This window comes from Schistocerca serialis, chromosome 1 (assembly GCF_023864345.2).
Source record: "Schistocerca serialis cubense isolate TAMUIC-IGC-003099 chromosome 1, iqSchSeri2.2, whole genome shotgun sequence".
Taxonomy (NCBI): Eukaryota; Metazoa; Arthropoda; class Insecta; order Orthoptera; family Acrididae; genus Schistocerca; species Schistocerca serialis.
This window is the reverse complement of record NC_064638.1, coordinates 1,084,613,434-1,084,635,093: the sequence shown is the minus strand read 5'-3', so window position 1 is coordinate 1,084,635,093 and position 21,660 is coordinate 1,084,613,434. Positions and strand designations below refer to the sequence as shown.

Below are 21,660 nucleotides of genomic sequence, written 5' to 3'. Positions count from 1 at the left end.
GAACCGGGAATGCTCCGCAGTTGCTAAATATGTTTGGAAATTATACTGTATACACACCGGTGAGCCAAAACATTATGACCGCCTGCTTAATAGTTCCTTTGTTCATCTTTGGAACGAAATACATCACTGATTCTGGATATCAGGGATCCGACAATTTGTTGGTGTGTTTGTGGAGGTATGTGGCACTGGATGGTTACCTACAGCTCATATAATTTGCGTAAGTAGCGGGCCGCTGATTTGGATATTTGGTGATGACACCTGATAGCAACTTACAAGGGTTACATAGGATTTACATCAGGCGAACTTGGTACCTGAAACTACGGCACACGTTTCTGGTTCCGAGACAAGCATAATTATAGTACTGAAAGATGTCTTCGAGGAAGACATCAAGCATCGAGGGATGCAGGTGGTTCACAGCTATCAGTGTGTCTTCGATTACTAGATAGATCCAGTGCGAGCGCAGGAGAATGTCTCCCACAGCATTATACTGCTCTCACCAACCTGAGTCCATGGCGCGCTGCTCGTTTCGAGCCGCCGTTCACAAAGATGAAGGCGTTTCTGGAGTCGACCATCGACTTAATATAGCAAAAATGTAATTCAGCCGAAGAGCCGATACGTTTCCATTGATCGTCGGTCGAATTCTGATGGTCCCATGCCCACTGCAATCGTAACTGATGGTGTTGTTGGGTCAACAGGTGGATACGTAAATCTGTCCTACTCTACTGAGCAGAGAAGCCTCCGAACACCACGTTCTAAATGGTTCAAATGGCTCTGAGCACTATGAGACCTAATATCTGTGGTCATCAGTCCCCTAGAACTTAGAACTACTTAAACCTAACTAACCTAAGGACATCACATACATCCATGCCCGAGGCAGGATTCGAACCTGCGACCGTAGCGGTTACGCGGTTCCAGACTGAAGCGCCTAGAACCGCACGGCCACACCGGCCCGCAACGCCACGTTCTATGAAGAGTCGTGGACGTCGAGCCATTTAGCGCTTAGTTGTAATTTCACTGTCCTTCTACCGCTTATCGTAGAAGCTCGCGACAGTAGCACGTGAACATTCTACTAGCTTCGCTGTTTTCAAGACACTCGTTCACAGGCTTTGCATAATAATAATCTGTCCTGTGACAAAGTCGCGAGTATTTGCAGCCAATACCTTCTTTGGGGTGATTCCTCATCCGTCTCTGCTGCGTTTACATACTTTCCATAACCCGTTACGTGCCCGCAATGTTGCCAGGCGGTATCCAACTTCGCGGTGTGCAATGTTCATAATGTCTTAGATTATCAGTGTATGTCCTAATCTTTCTCCCTCCTCTTTCTGTCCATCTCTTCCTCACTCCCTCTGCCCATCTCATTTCCCTATGCCCCCTTACTGTCCATTTCCTCCCCCCCCCCCCACCCTCACCCCTCTCTCTGTCCATCTTTTCATTGCCCCTCTTCGTCCATTTTCTCCCACTCCCCCTCTCTATCCATGTCGTCTTCCCCATTCTCTCTTACCTCGAGCCTTATTTATTGTTATTACAAATCTGCTTGACTGGGAAAGGAAGTAACTTTAAATGAATGGATAAATTGGTAGGTATTATTAACACACGGGATGCAGGAGAGACCACTGCAGCTACTGGATCTGTGAGAATACTAGGCTCAATGACTGTATTTTTAATAACATTAATCTGTGAACCGGTACGACTGCAAAGTTTCAGATTCATATTCCACAACAGTACGCCCATTCTAATCCTAAGTCTATGAGCCATAAGTATAACATTCATCTTCCCTCTTAAAACTGACTGCAACGTATAACGCAAAACAGAACGCTGTTGTGTAGTTCTTTACGTCTAAAATCATATACTGGGTGATAAAATTAAAGTGGAGCTACTCAGCGCGAGCCGTCATAATGGAACAGGTGTGAAAAAAACTACTTTGTTTTAAATGCCATAATGGCTGCGAGAAAGCAAACGAAACTGCGCAATTTCACAGCACATTTTCTCTTTCGCAGACGTTTTTAGCAGAAAATCTGTACTTAGTTCTTTCTGTTGCTCGTGCTATGGTCCACAGCAAAGCATTATAATAAATAGCGATTGATTTACGCAGAAATTCCTTGTTATGTATTGTACACGTCAAAGCGCTTAACCCATAAGTAATAAATTGTAGTGTTTAAACTGGTCTAGAAGTTATGTATAATTTTATATAATTGGTGAAGAACTGCTTAAAATTTTAGTTAACAACGTTTCCTCGTTACATATTACACACGTATTTATTTACGATACGTATTTAAGTAATGATGTAGCCTATATCCATCCGAAAGTTTCGGTCAAGAACATTTCGGGATATTTACTAATAACGTATCCCTTTTATGTATTACATATACATTTATTGAAAATAATTGTAGCCTACATCCGTCTGAAAGTTTATTAGAGTGTTGTGTAAAAATTTGAAGTAAATTGGTCAAGAACATTTTGAGATTTTTTGCTAATGACGTCTCCCCATTATGTATTATAAGTACATTTATGTACAATATATATAAAGGAAAATGCAGCCTATGAACATCTGGAAGTATATTAGAGTGTCGTCTAAAATATATAGTAAATCACTCAAGAACTTTTCGAGATTTTTCGTAACAACATTGAACGTCAGCTTGTCTTCCTCTCCTTTAGTTGAATAGAAGGTGAACCACTGCACAGTCAAATGTCAAACGCATACGATTTGTCCGTAACTGAAACTACAATAGAAAATCTGTCTTTGATGATTTTTTGGAGAAGTTATACGCATGGGCATTCATACTGATGAATAGAAGTGTAATGTTCTGCATCTAAATGAGTTATTTGGTATGGAGGTGGGAGTAGCACAATGGGTGCATAGACACACAGAGAGAGTTCATATTGCTTTTACTGTGCATTGAGTTCCATGAATACTCAAAATGATTCTGCATACATACTCTCTGTTATAACATAAGACTACATAGTTACATATCACTTATTGTATCACGTGCAAAAATTGTGGTACCTTGATACTAAGAGTCACTTTCGCACCTCTACGAGTTCGTATGTTATGTCGTTAGTGTAGCGCATACGGCGAGCTAGAGTCTTTTGGTGTCTGTGAAAGAGGACTTGTGTGGAGATAGGCAACTTAGCTGGAACTGCGTAACCCACAGAGAGTATCAGTATTGATTATAGAAATGTGTTAAGTTGAAGATTAGGGTCGAAGTACCGAATCGATATAATTTTCAGCGAAGTCAGATTAATTAAGGTGGAATTACGATGTTTGGAAGTGAAACACACGTTCGGAAAATTGTACTTCGTTCCTCTGTGTGTTAATAACGCGAATCAAAGTTTAACGACGATCAGAATAGCGATTTCAGAAACTGTAATTTATCACACATACAATGTACGTCAGTTTGTGACTTATTAAAGAGTGGATTCACAAATGAACAGTGTGAGAATGGCAGTAGCAGAAGTGCATTCAAACTATAACTAATTAATATCAAGTATGTAATAAAACTATTTTTACTGAAAATACCAAAATCAAACAATTAGGAGAGATTAGTTAATAGTGTTGAGCATACAGTGGTTTCAGGACAGATAGTCATTAATATCGTAACCAGGTCCAATATTTTCAGAAGCACAGTATTTTAAGAACTTTCAATACTTCAAAGAAGAGTAGTGGGCCAGGTTTACACTACTGTTTTCCTAATGCGAAAGATTTGCGTACGTAAGCTAACAGTTCTCTATCATTAGAATCTAGGGAACAGTAGCAGTCTTCATCAATAGTATATACTCAGCATGTCATTGTGTTCCATTCTAACGCGAAAATGACTGGTTCTTTGAAACAGAAATTATTGTTGATATTTCGAAATTAGACAAGAAATTATGTCGATGTACCCATGTCGTGGATAGAAGAAAGAGCTGTAGAGATTAATATGACGTCATTAGAGGAGGAGAGTGGCTCAGTTGGGCAAATACATTAGAAGGGTGTTTTCACAATAATGATGTAAATATTTCAGGATTGACGGAGGACATATTCTTCCTATATTGTTATGTCACTCCATCGTCTGTAAAGGCGGCGATAGTACTGGTAGCGCTGCATTACTGCTTTCCATTCGAGAACATTAAGAAAATATATATAGTTTACTAAAAACATTAAAAATATAAGATAACTACACGATTTTAAAATTACAACAGACATATGTACGCTGAAAATTTTAAGTCACATATTTCTCCTTTTCAAATAACAGTCAATTGAGTCAGTCTTTACTAGACTAGAAATGAACAATATGTGAGTTGGCATATTCATCAGACACAACAGAAAACTTCTTGTTGACATAGCCATCCTTCCCTGTCCGTCGCCACCTTCACCATCTGATTGTAGTTGTTGCAGTTTACACCACTGATAAACTTCGTGATACGCGTATAATAGGATTGCCTTTTGTTTTTTCCCAGAATTTAGCTCCTAAGACGTTTTATATGAAGCTGGTATGTCGAATTGGGTGTTCAACTAATTTCGTTTTTTTTGTCTGTTTACATTAATCAAGGTCTTTTCCCCTGAATTTATTAATTCAAATAACGCCTTTTTTGACTGGGGGTGGGATGTGGGGGCAGGACGGGTATGAAAAATCATCTTTGGCTTTGCTTCTTTATATTTAATTCTCTTTGATCTCCTAATTTTTCCTTGCACTCCCAATTCGCATTCTGCATTATTATTACGTTTAGGTCCCAAATTTTCCCTTAGAATTCTTCTTTGAACTTTTTCCAGTTTTTCAAGGTACCCAAATCTCGTTATCTTAAGTGTTTCGCCTGCATACAGTATTTCAGGCCCTACCACTGTTCGATACCGTCTCAATTTTATGTTCTGAGACAGATATTCTTCGTTATACGTCTGATATGGAATACCCTTTCCATTTCATATCCTCTATTTTCTATAGCTGTTTTTTTTTGTACGGCTCGTTATACGTTCTCCTAGATATTTAAAATAATTTGTTTCATACGTTTTGTTGTTATGAATTTCTAAGTTTTTGGGGTAACACTGATATTTCCCATGAAATATGCATTTTCAAATGATTTGTTTAGTCCTACTTTGACTGCTTGTTTCTATAATTCTGTGATTTGTTCGTTGACATATCTAGTGAGTCAGTTATTAACGCCTGTCGTCTGTAAAAGACAGAAAATATATCGTGATTTTATTTCGTTGTATTTCTAGTAGCATATCCTTAGTAATGATGGATATCTTGCACTCTCTAGTCAACGTCTCTAATCCACCGTTGAAAACTAGAGGTAACAAACGATCTCCTTGTGTTACACCTGACTTTATTTCAAAAGTTTTTAACAGTTCTTTCGAATGTTTTACTTTCGATGATTTGTCCCTTAAAGTTTCTTAAATTATTTCTGTTATTTTATAATTGAATCTCAGTTCCTTTGTAACGCTGATTAGTGCATTTCTATCGATTGTGTCATAGGCCTTTTCCAAATCTACAAAAGTTATCACATACTTCAAGTTTAATATTTTCCTAATTTCTACTACGCTCCTCACTTTCAGCTCTCTTCAGAAATGTCTGGCAAGAGGCAGATTCCTCGTAAATTGTTATGATGTCATTTCTTTTTTTTTATTTCGTTGGTATATTATGCCAAGGCCAATTCTGATAGCGAAGTGTTAATTGTCCAGACATCATAAATGATAATGTTTTCACTAGAGTGTTTCGACAATCCAGGAACTGTGATGTCGTTTCCTGATCATCTGTTATTTTTAAGTTATTTTGTGATTCCTCTGACTTCTTTCGTTGCTGATACTGAGTCAGAGTGCAGTTGCGTTTGGTTATCAATATTAAATTCTATTTTTGTTGGATCACAGTTACATACTTCATATGTAGTTCTTTGAAGTAGTACACAAGTGCTCTTCAGTTCTCTGCGTTATTTTATGCAGTCTTCCAAGTGTTTGGCTCTATAAACTGCACACTTGGTGGTGTGTACTTAAACTACTTTGTAACACGTTACAAAAGTCCCTTGTGTTGTTCTACATAAAATATAACTTAACTGACGTCAGTTGATTTTTTATGTAATGTACTCTGACTTTTTGAGACCTTTTGAGGCACGGCTTCTATAAACGTTCCAGTGTTCTTACTATTTTTATTTGCAATCCAAATATTCCAGATTTCTTGTTGTAATTAACTCATCGCAATCATTATTCCATCATGTATGTTTCCATTTCGTTTTAACAGAAATAGTTCATTCCGGAGTCTGAATAACGTCTTTTGGAAATTTTTCCCAAGAACTACATATCCTTCTTTCCAAAATCATTTTGAAATTTTCTTCCTTTAATTTGCTTGTGTCAGACTCTTCATGTTGTTATTGATTCTTTTCTCCAAGTACTGGACGACTCCGTAATTAATGCTCGAATTGTAGTGGTCTGAATCCAAAACGCAACTCTTGGCTACTTTTACACTGAGTACCTCCATTGCAGACTATGTACTTATTGCATCACGATAGAGGTATTTTTCACCACAAGTCTCCATGTGTGGAGACTTGAGTCTCTCACTGTCGGCCTCCGTTGTTTTAGGTGTAAGGCAGTTTCTTGCTATTGCTCTGTGATGACGTTTCTTGCCAGTTTATGCATTAAAGTCTCAAAGTAGTATTGCTATATTTGTCAATGGACTATTGCATAAGGTGTTTTTCACATTTAGTTCAGAATGTTCAATTTGCTCTTTCTTTGTTCTGCTCTTTTCATTTATTGGCGCACATATATTTAAAACAGTGTCAACTTCGATGATATAAATGTTAATTTCAAAAATCTTTCATTAATAGATTTAAATTCTATTACTGAATGTAATATGTTTTTGTTTACAACGAAACCTATTCCAAATAAAGATACATTATTCGCAGCTTTTTTTCCTGGCTTTGGCTTAAATATGCTGAATTCTACTGTATCAAATGGATGATAGTTGGTAAATCTTATTTCTTGCTGACTTGTTGTTATTACATTTTTTTTCAGGAAGTTTATTTAAGTTTTAAGTTCCTCGTTTTTAACAGTGAATGTACGTTCAAGTGGTTTTCAGTATTTGTGAATTAGGTTTTAATTCAGTCCTTGTAGTGTTTGTGGATTTAGCACTTATCTACATTTCCTTACTTTTAAACTCTTGTTTAGTCACTGCAGTTGATTATCGTTATTATCCTAGGGAACTGAGTCACGATGCATGCTACAGAAGTTGTGAAGAACGTTATTTTCTTGAGGGGCAACCTAATTCTTGTAGGATAGTAAAGAATTGCTTGAAAATAGCTATCTAGTCGAAAATGCACGAGAGTCCAAAAGAAAATATGAAAGCAGTCAAAATAGCGAAAGTGTTATCAATTAGACAAAAAATGCCTACTTGGATTTTTCTCATAGTTCGAAGAATTTGGCGAATTTGAAGTTTTCTCGTGGTCATGGTCACTTAGTTGTTTCCAGACCAGCATTTCCCTTGCATAAAATTTGCCATTCTTCACTATCCGTGAGAGTTTGGAGCATCGTCACGGAAGTACCCTGTAGATCCCAATATTTCACTTTCGTACGTAATTTACACGATGCGATCGAATTGCAACCGGTGAACTAGCTAATTACTAAAACAGATGTCGAAACAAAATTGAGAATCTCTCTTTATTGCGGATGAACGAAATATTTACGATTTTTCTACCGTCCGAAATGGTGTCTGTATTCGGTGCAATTTCTATTTGGTAAGAGCATTACGTTTCGCAAGAGGGTCTCATGGCAATCGAGTTTTTGTATTTTTTTTGTATTAATAGTATGTGAATTTCAGGACAAGTATCTATCATCAAAATTAGTTCTATGTAACTCCCAAAAATTCTCGAGGAAATCGACTTTGAAGCTTTGCGACCGTCTTTAATATGCTGAAGATTGGTTAATTTCCCAGGTAATGTCATGTGGCTGTGTTGTAGAATGTTCGCCTACCCTGTTTGTGACACAGGTTCGCCGGCCGGGGGTGGCCGAGCGGTTCTAGGCGCTACAGTCTGGAACCGCGCGACCGCTACGGTCGCAGGTTCGAATCCTGCCTCATTCATGGATGTGTGTGCTGTTATTAGGTTAGTTAGGTTTAAGTAGTTCTAAGTTCTAGGGGACTGATGACCTCAGAAGTTAAGTCCCATAGTGCTCAGAGCCATTTGAACCATTTTTTTTTACACAAGTTCGATTCCCAGCACAGATAGTATTTTAAACAAAGGTGCGTTTTCCATTAACATTTCCATGAAGCGTAAAAAACACAGGGGGGGGGGGGGGCAAGGATGAAAATGTATTTAATTCGTAATGTTTCTTTAATTTAAGCAGTCTTCTATAAAAATCTGTAGTTACGAATGTACATTTGAAATGAAGGCTTTTCCTGTACGATATGTAATTACAGATAAGAGGACGTGCATTTTTCATAAAATTAGCTATTAGGTACCTGTCAGCATATACTTGATGTATTTCGTATTTAATTACATAAATTATAAATATATTTTGCTGATGAAGATATTTCAGAATTGGTGTGAATTGTAAGCCAAGACACTTTTAATTATTTTCCAATGCAATTCAATTTTTAAGACATTATGTACAAAACTGTAACAGTTAAGCTTTTTATTCTTGTAAATATGCACTTCTGTATTTGTTTATTCAATTATGTGTACATTGTCACAATGTGTTGCCGATGGCTAAATTGAGTACACACTCAAAGGAAAAAAAAAAAAACCCATACATATTAGAACAGAACGAAAAAAAAGAACATTATGACCGAAACGAGACTCGAACCTATTACCAGTCTCAAGTGCCACTGATTTTTCGCCATGAGTATGCATTTTAAACTTCACAGAATTGATAGAACGAAAGGTAGCTTTGTTTAAAATTTTCCGTCAGCTGGGAACAGAACTTAAAACCCCTACGCCGTAGGCATGAAACCACAGCTTTTGCATATTAAAACAGTCTAAAATTTTTTAGACTTTCAGCGATTTTTGGGGGTTAATATTTGAGTTCTGAACTTCACGTACCATTAATATAAAAAATTACAAAAATCGAGTTACCGTACGGTGCCCTTGTTAGCTGAATGTGGGTGTCCAATAAAGCATACGTCTACAGCTAAGATTTCGGGACAGAAGCTAATCCGTCCATATTGTAGGCAGGTAGGTGGTACCTGTAGCGGCGTGCTCTCGGCGGACATGGCGGTGAAGCCGACGATGTCGCTGAAGTAGATGGTGACGCAGTCGAAGCTTTCCGCCTCCACCTTGTGGCCCCTGCGAAGCTGCTCTGCCACGGAGCGAGGCAGCATCTCGAACAGCAGCGCCTCTGGAGGCGAAAACAACGAAACCGTAAGAAGTAAGCTGAGACAGAAGTCTAATCAAAAGTAGGGCACTGTAGCTGCAAATACAAGTTATGGTGATCCACAGCTTTGGAGCCAACTATCGTCTACACAGTGTAACAAAAGTGTAGCAAGAAACTTTGAGTTGTTCTAGAGGATTGTAATGAGGAGCACATTTATTTCAGGAACTCGTGCCCACAAATGTTATCTAACGATGATAGACGGCGTAAAATTTTAGACGGAACAACGCTTACTGCAAGGTGACCCGTTTGGCAGAAAATTTGAATTTGTACTTAGCGATATCTACTGGGCTGTGACAGTGGGGTAGCGTCCGACACCATGTAGCGCCCTGAATGCTGTCAGGTCAATAAGGGCAGAGTGCGCACAAATCTTGGCTCGTATACGTGCAGACGGGGCTGCAGGGGCATAGAAAATGGTGCCTGAACGACACCGGTGATATAGTGGAGGTGCAGGTTGACAACTGAAGCCTACACACAAACGTGTGCTTCAGATAACTTGTAAGCTACAAACGATCCTGTTAACAGGTTATGGCAGTACGATCATATAATTGGACAAATACAAGGCGCCCCATGAGAACTGGTCAGTATTCAAATATATGACAGGAGCAATCATCTGAAGCAAAAAAATTCATATGGATATGTGCCCTACTCCGAGTTGCTTCTGAGACACAACACATTTAATGACCAGGGTGAATCAAAAATAACTTTACAAATTTGGAATGATACAGAAATTTTTTGAGATAACTTATAGAATCGGTAGAGGCGTCATTTTGTAGCAAACAACCTCAAGTTTGATTCATGTAGTGCATCAGTACCCCATTCCGTCACTAGGAGCGCCAGCGTAGTGCAAATAAAAAGGACGACTTTCACTGGTGCGGAGCATGCTCGCTGCGTGAATTTGGCAGCGAATATGCTAAACAACCTCCAAACAGGCCTACAATTTACTTTTGGCTCAGAAAGTTTGTAGAGACAGGTTGTTCACTGCGACATGATAAATAACCAGGTCGCCCGCGTGTTGAACAGATTAAGGAGAGCTATACTCGCAGTCAGCAAAAGTCAGCGGGACCTGTGTCTCGCGAGACTGACTTTCCACAAAAGACTATTTTGCGAGTACTGCATAGACGCATACACTTGAAACCATACAGATTCGCAATGATACAGCACATTATTGATGCAGGTAACGTTGCCCATGGTAAATTCTCTGCATAAATGTTATATCGGATAGAGGACTACGAGAGAGCCTTGAACGCAAAAATCATTAGCAATGAGTCAGCATTTCATATCAGTGACGTGGTAACACTCACAACTGCAGAATATGGGATAGCGAAAATCCACATACATACTGGAACCCATACGTGACAACCCCTAACTTAATTTCTCTTGTCCCCTTAGCGAACTGGAAGTGTATGGTCCTCTCTTCTCCATCGAGAAAACTGTAGCTGTTATGTGTATCTGCATATAGTTGAGAAGTTTTTAATTCCACCGATCGATGAAGATGACGAAGATGCGATTGTTTACCACCAACAAGACGGTGCACCACCTCATTGCCTAACCGAAGTTTCAGTTTTCCTCGATAATGGTTTCACAGCTCGGTAGATTGACGGTAAGTGACCAACTGCACGGCCCTCTCGCCCTCGAGACTTGATATCACTGGATTTCTTTCTCTGAGGTTTCATGGAAGACCATGGGTATGTTCCTCCCTTTCGAAACAATTCAGAAAACCTGAATCTACGTTGCCATTGTACAAGTTGCGACCGATCTGCTACAACAAGAGTGAGGAGAATTTGATTACAGGTGGGATATTTGCCGCATAACGAACAGTAGTCACATAGAAACAAAATGACACATGAACTCTTATGTGAATCTTGATATTTTTTCTTCAAAATAACACATCTACCGATTCTGTAAGTTATCTCAATAAATTTCTAGATCATTGAAACTAGTAAAGTCCTTTTTTTCTCATTCTGCACATTGTTATTTATTTTATGAATTATTCAATACAGTCAATTTTTACAATTGTATATGCGTTTTACAAAGTATTTATTAGAAAACGCGTGTTTTTAAGACAAGCGTGCACCTGTACGTGAGACATTAATACGTGCAGAAAGTCGACGTACTCTGGTAGCAGGACTACGGTGCGCTCTTTCAACAGTGTGTTCCTGTTGCAGCACGCGTTGCTAATCTATAGTTCAGAAGGAAATTGTGAACTTGGAATAGTACCTGTTTCACTCAGTATGCTGAAATCTCTGGTAAACACTCTGCAAATCAGGAATTCGACGTCTCCGAAAGCACAGACGGTACAGACTTCCATTGCGGAAGTCGTTAACATACACCATGTCTTCATATTTGTCAATTAGTGTAGATATGCGGTAATTTAGCCAGTGGATGTACAAACACAATCAAACGACACTTCTCTGCGACACTCTCTCAATTCCTCCCAATCCCTCCCACGACTTCGGTCACGACACACAATGGACAGCTATGCATTCAAGCAAAACTACATCGACCGCGAACTAACAGAAAACAAACAAGGGGTAGAACATGAAGATGATGTAGCTTTCTACGACATTAGCAACGTACAACAAAGAATATGTGTCATGTGGAAACTACGAGTTAGTTCCAAAAAAGTATGTTTGGCGATATTACTCAGAAATAAAATTTTCTTATCACTGTGAAGCCTCGGGAAGTACTTGTAACAATGTTTTTCCCCTGTTCTCTCTTTACTCTTTTTTTTTTTTGAGCTATTGGGATAATAGTGGTTGCTGCAACCCTGTTAAGCATTGCTTTTAATGATGTTTTTGCTTCCTTGTTCGCAACCTTGACAAAAATTTGATGCTATTTCATGTTATCACAAGTACCTGATTACGAGCGATTTTATATTCACTTACATTGCGCGGAGACTGAGGTGACATACTATGTCGCAAGTAGATAGTAACAAGAACGGTCAGGTGTGTACGTAGACAGGCGAAAGTCAGCTGATCTACATCTACATGATTGCACTGCAATTCACCATTAAGTTTTCACACTCTGAGGAAAAAGCTGGTTACTGAAGTTTCATGAGAAGTTCCTGCCGCAGCGATAAACGCCGTTGTTTCAATGAGTGCCACGCCAATTCGTGTATCTTATCCGCTATACTCTCTATTACGCGATAATACAAAACGAGGTGCTCTTCTTTGAAATTCGTCGATGTCCTCTGTCAGTCCTATCTGATGCGGATCCGACATCGCTCAGCGGCACTCCAGAGCAGGGTGGGCAAACGAAGTGTAAGCAGTCTCTTTAGTAAACCTGTTACATTTTGTAATTGTTCTGCCAATAAATTGCACTATTTCGTTTGCCTTCCCCACAATATTATCTATGTGATTGTTCCAGTTTAAGTTATTGGTAATTGTAATCCCTAAGTACTTAGTTGAGTTTGTAGTCTTTAGATTCGTGTGATACATCGATTCGCTGAAATTTAGCAGATTCTTTTTAGTGCTCATATTTATTACTTCACACTTTTCATAATTTAGAGTTCATTACCACTTTTTACAGCATGCAGATATCTTGTCTAAATCATTTTGCAATTTAGTTTGATCATCTGACGACATTAAATGACGGTAAAAGACAGCATCATCTGTAAACAAAGATTGTCTCCTAAATCGTTTACGTAGATCAGGAACAACAGAGGCCCTGTTACACTTCCTTGGGAAGCGCCAGATATTATTTCTGGTTTACTCGATAGCTTTCCGTCAATTATTACGAACTGCGAACTTTCTGACAGGAAACCACGAATCCAGTCACGTAACTGAGACTCCATAGGCATGCAGTTCAATTTGAAGTCGCTTGTGAGGAACGATGTCAAAAGCCTTCTGGAAATGTAAAAACATGGAGTCAATGTGACGCCCCTTGTCGATAGCATTCGTTACTTCGTGACGATAAATAGCTAGTTATGTTTCACAAAAATATTATTTGCTATTTGTCAATAAATAGTTTCCTTCGACGTGATTCATAATGTTCGAGCACGGTCTATGTTCCAAAGTCCTACGTCAAATCAACGTCGGTGATATGAGGCTGTAATTCGCGGATTTCTTCTATTTCCATTCTTGGGTATTGGCGTGACTTGTGAAACTTTCCAGTTTCTGTGTACCGATCCTTCTACGAGAGAGAGGTTGTACATGATTGCTCAGCAAGCAGCTGTTGAATCAGTAAACTCTGAAAGGAACTTGAATAGTAGACAATCTGGACCGGAAGTCTTGCCTTTCTTAAGTGTATTAAACTGCTTCGCTACACTTCTACTTCTAAGTTACTCATGTTGCCAGTTGTTCAAATTCTGGAATATTTACTTCGCCTTCTTTTGAGAAGGAATTTCGGAAAACCGTTTTTAGTAACTGTGCTTTAGTGGCGCTGTCATCAATAACATAACCATTGTTATCGCACAGTCAAGGTATTGACTACGTCTTGGCAATGGTTTACTTTACACACGATCAGAGTCTCTTTGGGTTTTCTGTCAGATTTCGAGACAGAATCTCGTTGTGGAAACTATTAAAAGCATCTCACAATGAAGTTGGCGCTAAATTTCGAGTTCGCGTAAAACTTCGCCGATCTTGGGGATTTTGGGTTCTTTTAAATTTCGCGTACTTTTTTCGTTGCTTCTGCAATTGCACTGTCCGCTCCGTCCGAGACTAATTACATGCGGAGAAAGAAAACACGGCGACTGGGAAAACGTATGTGATACTCCGTGGGGATCAGAAACGGAGCGAGTACGCATGTAATGTGTCGGGTTGCGTACTTCACAAATCAAGGCACCACCGTTACATCAGGGCTACCTGGCTTCCTTCAATCCCACTGTAGTTACGCGAGTATGACGAGCCTGACAGCTGTGGCGCTGCAATCGCTTGATACTCGTCGTAGACTCATTGTCTCCTACTGAAGCAGGAGTGTACGGCTAATCGTAACTTAATGTTAGTACGCAAGATGAGTTGGTTGGTTGTTTTTGGGGAAGGAGACCAGACAGCGAGGTCATCGGTCTCATCGGACTAGGGAAGGACGGGGAAGGAAGTCGGCCGTGCCCTTTGAAAGGAACCATCCCAGCATTTGCCTGGAGCGATTTAGGGAAATCACGGAAAACCTAAATCAGGAGGGCCGGACGCGGGATTGAACCGTCGTCCTCTCGAATGCGAGTCCAGTGTCTAGCAAGATGAGTCCAGATACTGCTGCTGTGATATGGCGTTGGTGAGGCGAAATAACCGATTGTCGGGATCAGATGGCCTTGAACGAAGCTGTGTTTTGTGACATTGTGAAGGGTGTAAGACGAAAATTAATTGATGCAAAGTACACAACTGCAAATGTGTCTGATTTGAAGAGGAGTTATGTCCGTTCTACGCTGTTCTCTACCTTTCATACGAAAAACCAAAATTGTTGCAACCGTGTTTATTGCACATCCACCACGAGAAAACGTAAGTGTTGCTTGAAACAAACACTGGCCACAGAGCATCGTCACTGTTATATCGTTCCGACATAAAAGCACGATTTTTCTGTATTCATTTGATCTTTGCTGCTTGTGTTTAGGGGGTAAGAGCGAGTTGTATAGCTTATGATTAATTTCTGTGATCTATTTTAATTATTAATGACTATTTACAGATTGCACTTCATCCTCATGTCACGCTTTATGGTATTGTCGTTACAGACACAGTAACGCCTCGAAAGTGAGTATATATCAGTGTTCACAATGGTTCAAATGGTTCTTAGCACTACGGGAGTTAACATCTGAGGTCATCATTCCCCTGGAACTGAGAACTACTTAAACCTAACTAACCTAAGGACATCAACACATCCATGCCAGAGGCAGGGTTCGAACCTGCCATCGTAGCTGTCGCGCGGCTCCAGACTGAAGCGCCTAGAACCGCTCGGCTGTATCAGTGTAATTGTTAGATAGTCTCTGAATACATATTATGTACTAAAGTTAATTTACAGCAGTCTTCGAAAAAGTTATATATATATATATATATATATATATATATATATATATATATATATATATATATATATATACGATCAGTCGATACATTGGTATACAACTTGCTTCTATCATTTAGGATGGTCGCACATTTTGCGGCGTTCCAACTTGCGCCTGAGAATGGCTATAAAGACGAAATCATGATTGTGTGAAATAAATGAATAGTGATTTACAGTTTGAAAGCGGCAATATCTTTCGGAACGGTTGCGTACGTAGCGGGAATGCCGTGCGGCAGCGCTTGTACATGCGAACTCGTGCACTCGCTGTCTTTTCTGGGCGAGTCGAGTCCCCTTGTACCCGACAACAGGTGATAAGTGTGATGCGATGAGTTGGAAAATGACGTCACAGGACCCGCTTGCGGGGCCAATGAGATATACAGGTCCTGTAACGAACTTGAGATTTCACACTAGCAGGCTTGTCTGCCACATTTCGCGAACGATCGGCTCCGAGATGGGCTCACTGTAAATCAATACGTAATTGAAAACGTACCCACTAAATGTCTTCGCAATGCTTACATGCATTTAAACGGACAGTCAATAATTGCTAAATTCGTCGGAAATAGTTACTCGCTCCCCGCAGGACACAGTTCTTGGGAATCGTGAGACCTCCAACGTCACGTGCTATGTATGACATATAGACCACGGCCTGTTTTTCTCGTGGGATTCGACTCGCCTGGGAGTAAGGTAACATATCCGCCTGGTTAGCCGAGCGGTCTTGAGCTCGGCTTTCGGGAGTGGGAAGGAGCGCCTTGGCCCCAGCACGAATCAGCCCGGCGGACTTGTGTCGAGTTCCGGTGACCGGCCAGTCTGTGGATGGTTTTTAGGCAGTTTTCCATCTGTCTCGGCGAATGCGGGATGGTTGCCCTTATTCCGCCTCAGCTACATAATGTCTGCGATTGCTGTGAAAACAAGTTCTCCAAGTACGCGTACACCACGCAAACATAGGGGTTACACTCGTCTGTCGTGAGGGGGTGGGGGCTCCACCGGGAGCCGAAGCGCACAATAACCCCGAGAGAGTGGTTCGGTGTGGGGCGGCGGAGGGATGATGTGGACTGCGGTAGACGTCGTGGGGTTGTGGACCACTGCGGCTGCGGCGGGGACGGAGCCTCTCCGTCGTTTCTAGGCCTCCGGTTAACATACAATACAATACAAAAGGTAACACACGGAGCTTTTTTCTGATCCAGTTTAACGTTGTGGTAAACAAAGAGTGGTGATCTGCCGCACAGTAGAAACCGTAGAATGTGCAGAGAAGGAATTGCAGGATTACAAGTTCTGCCGACTTCGCAGAGTCGGACACGATTTACATGCGGGGAAAGAAAACTTGGCGGCGAGTGACAGAAGATGTTCCGTATTCTGTGTCACTAAAGACTTTCTCCGCAGATAATAAAAAAACTGAGGAATACGGAAACTGCTGAGGTGACACAAAGATGTGGTAAAATTGACAAGTGACTAACGAAAACTGTCCGTTACTCCAAGTCCACTGAGAAACAATAGTAAAATTTCCGACTCAGCCTGAGTCACGCACGAACTGCGTGGGGGGCCCGGAATACAATGGGTAACGAAACGCTTCAGGAAGTAATGTTTCCATGATTAAAGTTCCATATACACATAGGGTGTCCAGTTCCAAAGGCTGTAGAAAGAGTGAGGTCATCCATATGAGTGCTAAAAGGAACTCGTTAAACTTCGGTTACACGATAAATCAGTCTAATCTAAAAGCCGTAAATTCAACTAAATAAGTAGGTATTACAATTACGAACAACTTAAGCTGGAAAGAATACATAGAAAATGTTGTGGGGAAGGCTAACCAAAGACTGCGTTTTATTGGCAGGACACTTAGAAAATGTAACAGACCTACTAAGGAGACTGCCTACACTAGTCTTGTCCGTCCTCTTTTAGAATACTGCTGCGCGGTGTGGGATCCTTACCGAATAGGACTGACGGAGTACGTCGAAAAAGTTCAAAGAAAGGCAGCACTTTTTGTATTATCGCGAAATATTGGAGAGAGTGTCACAGGAATGATACAGGATTTGGGCTGCAAATCATTAAGAGAAAGGCGTTTTTCGTTGCCTCGGAATCTTCTAACGAAATTCCAATCACCAACTTTCTCCTCCGAATGCGAAAATATTTTGTTGGCGCCGACCTACATAGGGAGAAACGATCACCACGATAAAATAAGGGAAGTCAGAGCTCGTACGGAAAGATATAGGTGTCCATTCTTTCCGAGCGCTATATGAGATTGGAATAATAGAGAATTGTGAAGGCGGTTCGATGAACCCTCTGCCAGGCATTTAAATGTGATTTGCAGAGTATCCATGTAGATGTAGATGTAGATTGCTTAGAAAATAATTCAGTTTTCAACAGCATATTATTGACACAAGGAGGGAACGTCATGGGACACAAAAAACCTTACGAAAATCTGAATAGTAGCTTCAGAATATGCACACCATCAGACGTGCGACACACTGCTGTCCTCAGTTTGCGTCCGAGACGCACAACATGACAGTCTCTGCGAAGGACTGTGACTGTGCGCCAGGAGTCCTGCAGAAGAGCTGGGTCACTCAAATGTATGAAAATAGATTCTTGATTTGATGTCTGCTAAGGGTTTGGAGGAAATTAATTCGAAATTCGAAAAGACAGGTTCTTTTGAAGACTAATGTGGCAAAGGGAGGAAATCAGTTGATCCGACATCTTGACATCTGTCAAAGGTGCGGCCACAGCTTTGCGGAAAGGGTCGAGCGGTGGTGTGGAAATATGCACTGCACGGGGAATTGCCAGAACGTTTGACATGCCTGCGAGAACGGTGCATAAAATCCTACGAAACGTAGTGCACTGTTATTCAAAAAAAATCACCCATGTTCAAGAGTTTCTTCCTGTTGACCTTGTAAGCTTGTCAGTCCGTCATAGACATAGACATAGAATACTGCAAACCTTCTTTCCTTCCAGTTTCGGCAAGCTGTGCAGTGACTAGAGTACATGTAAAGCTTACTGGGACAGGGTACAATGAAGTTGATAATTCGATCATAATATTGGCATTTTATTTTGATATTCCCCATAACTGACAAAATTTACAAAAAAAAAAAAAAATTGAATCTCTTTGTCCACCCACCCACTCCTGAGAATGGCACATTAACAATTTGCAATTACGCGCCCCTATTACCGGCAGCTGCGTTGATAAATACTCAGCACCTCGCAAGGATAACTTCTAGATCGAGAATATTAGGTAAGTTGTTGGAAGTGGTTGGGCGTTGGTGAAAATCTCGCTTCTGAGCACACAAAGAGCTCTAACCGCAGAAATCTGCACGGAACACGCGTTGGTGCAATGCTGCGATACAGACCGTATATCTCCCTTCAAAGACGATGGCTAAGACGCCGTCTCAAAGTCCGTACCACTCGATGGCTGGAGGCGAAGGAGACCGTATGTCTCCCTTCAAAGACGATGGCTAAGACGCCGTCTCCAAGTCCGTACCACTCGATGGCTGGAGGCGAAGTCCCTCCACAATTCTCTCGTCTCGCACGCGTACGAAAACGCGGCGGAAGAATACTCAGTTTCGGCCAATGTCGAACACTCTATCATCGCCGAAATCCCTCCACTGATATCCACCCAATGATCGAGTAGGTTATAATGCCCCTAGGCAAACGAAATTCCCTGCCGGGCTACCCCCAAAGCGCCGTATTGTCCCGAGTTTCCGGTGACCACTACCTGCCGCCCACGGCGGCCCGGCGAGCTACGGCCATCTGCAGACTTTACATTCCCCAATTCTCAACTTCCGACGCTTTTCACCAACACTTTAAGTTAGTGGCTCAATCCTGCAGACATGCGTGGAGTACTGCTCGAAAGTGCCTCATATTTACCATAATTCAATAGGGTCATGATCTGATGCCCTTGCCAGTCCTTTTATTATTAATACTAATGTTGGTAAGCTAACGTGTAAGTGCCCATGTCCTGGCACCTTACAACCTGCCAGCGAGACGAATGTTCGCTCTGGAATTTCTCGGTCGCATGCAAGTAGAGAATGAATAGTATACAACGTTCTTTGTACAGACAAAGCCTATTTCCATCTCCAAGGACATGTAAATACGTAGAATTGAAGAATATGGGCCACGAAAAATTTTCTTTATTTTTTTCTTCTTCTATGGCATTTCCCCCTGCGTCAACAACATGCAGTTCAAATTTGACGTCATTCTGAGCAATGATCCTCTTTCTACAGCGTTTTGAAACTGGAACTTTAATTATGGACTCCCTCCAGGACACATTCCTCACACGTAGACGAAGAAATTATGTTATGTGAACGAGGGTTCGGAAACACCTGGTTTCCACGTTACAGCTCAATTTCTTCAACTCATTTATCATCGAAAACACACAAGAAGATAGCGTTACAACCATGGCGAACATGCACTCTTGGTATCGTCTGGTTGAATTGTGCACCGCCAGTGTTTTGTCTTACATGGCCCTGTTGCCATGAGATGTACATCATTGCTTGTTTACGGGTAACATCAACTGTTCCGGCAATCACCCCGACCCTCACAAGCATACTGGTCACTACGTAGAGTTAATCACAGACTTCGCTCGTGCAGTGGCAGCGTACACAAATGCAGAGACGGCAGATGCCCATTTGATGTATGGTTTAGCTGACGGCAGTCACGCTCGCGCTCGGCATTCGTACTACGAGAGATTCAACGACGAAGGTGCCCCACAGAAAACATTTGAAGACATTGATGACGTTTCTTCGGCTGATTCTCTCACATGGAAAAATCTAATTCCATGTTTATCCAGCGTAGAAAATTGTTTGACTTTTTATCACAAATATGGAGTACTACCGGACGAGGAAAAGAAGGGACTGTTTAGACTGTGGTGGTGCGAAGTGCGTAAAACTTCGTAAGAAGAGTTTCGAAATTAAAACACCGTTACAATTTCGTTGCGGACAGTGCGGAAAACGAACCAGTATCAGGAATAATACGTGGTCCGACTCTTCCAAACTATCCTTCCAGACCACCATAATGGACTTTAACATGACGACAACACCGACGACGAGGAAGGTAAGTCGTCTCCTTTGCAATTACAAGTATTTTTGTAGCCCTCTTCCAGTCTCGTTGCTGTAGTGACCACCGTAAACATACTCATAACGCCCACCACCAGAATAGCTTGAACGATTTACGAACGCATGTTCGATATGTATCGTTTGGACTTCGATAGGCAATCATTCTTGGAAATAACCCAAATTTTTTTGCTACGGTGTTGTTCACAGTTTAGGTGTCGTATCACCGAGCCCAGAATGTGAATTTTCACAATCGTCATGTGTAGGTAGACGTCAATCCTCACGCATTTGTTGAAGCAAGCCATCAACAAAGATTTCATGTCAGTGTTTGGGCCGGTATTACTGGTAATTGGTAGGGCCTCACTTTCTTCCACCCAGGCTCAACGGACAAAGTTATCATAATTTCGTAGAGAATGTTTGACCAGATCTATTAGCAGACGTGCCTTTAGCCGTGTGATAAAACATGTACTTCATGCAGGATGGAGCACCTCCTCATTTTAGTTTTAATGTTCGTTGGCTTCTAAATAACAGATTGGGTGACACATGGATAGGTAGAGATGGACCAGGTGCCTGACCTCCACGCTCTCCAGCCCCAAACGCCTTGGGCTTTTATTTGTGGGGGCATTTGAAAGCCCTTGATTATGGAACAACAGTACAAGATGTTCAAAGTCTGCGTGCCCGTATTATGGAAGTCTGCGAAACCATACGCGATACTCTGAGGATGCATCATCGCATCCGAGATTCACCACGAAGGCGGATTGATGCATGTATCAATTCCCACGGAGGGCATATTGAACATCTCCTGTGAGAAAGAGTTGCATGTCGTATGCTGGTGCGTTCTATTGATGTGTGTTTCCCATGATTAATGGGTTGGAGAAAATGAGTTATAGCATGGAAACAAAGTATTTCCAGACACATGTTCATGTAATATAATTTTTTCATCTACATGTGAGTAATGCGTCCTGTAATTTGTGCTTTTTTTCCAAAAATCGCAGTACCCAAAATCAAAAAATAATTCATGCAGAGTTATGAAATTTAGGTGTCTAGTTAACATATTCAAGTGACTAACATTCCAAGACTACAGTTCAATGTAAATGCCTGATACGCCATTGCAAATGTGAAATGCTGGTACATTAATAAAGGGTGTAACCGCCAGCATATTGAATGCAATCATGCAAATGTACATGAATGATGTTGTACAGGTGCCGGATGTCAATTTGTGGGATGGAGTTCCACGTCTGTTGCACTTGGTCAGTCAATGTGGTGACTGTTACTGCTGGTTGTGAACGACTGGAGTTATAG

At 41.0% G+C, this 21,660-nt stretch overlaps 1 protein-coding gene across 1 annotated transcript in view; it reads right to left on the bottom strand.

Annotated features, from left to right (window-relative positions):
* LOC126416031 (guanylate cyclase 32E) overlaps positions 1–21,660 on the bottom strand; it is an 809,394-nt gene that overhangs the window by 85,394 nt on the left and 702,340 nt on the right. Inside the window, exon 19 of the mRNA XM_050083488.1 lies at positions 9,144–9,295. Coding sequence (XP_049939445.1) covers positions 9,144–9,295 — 152 coding nt within the window. The remainder of the gene's footprint in view (positions 1–9,143; positions 9,296–21,660) is intronic.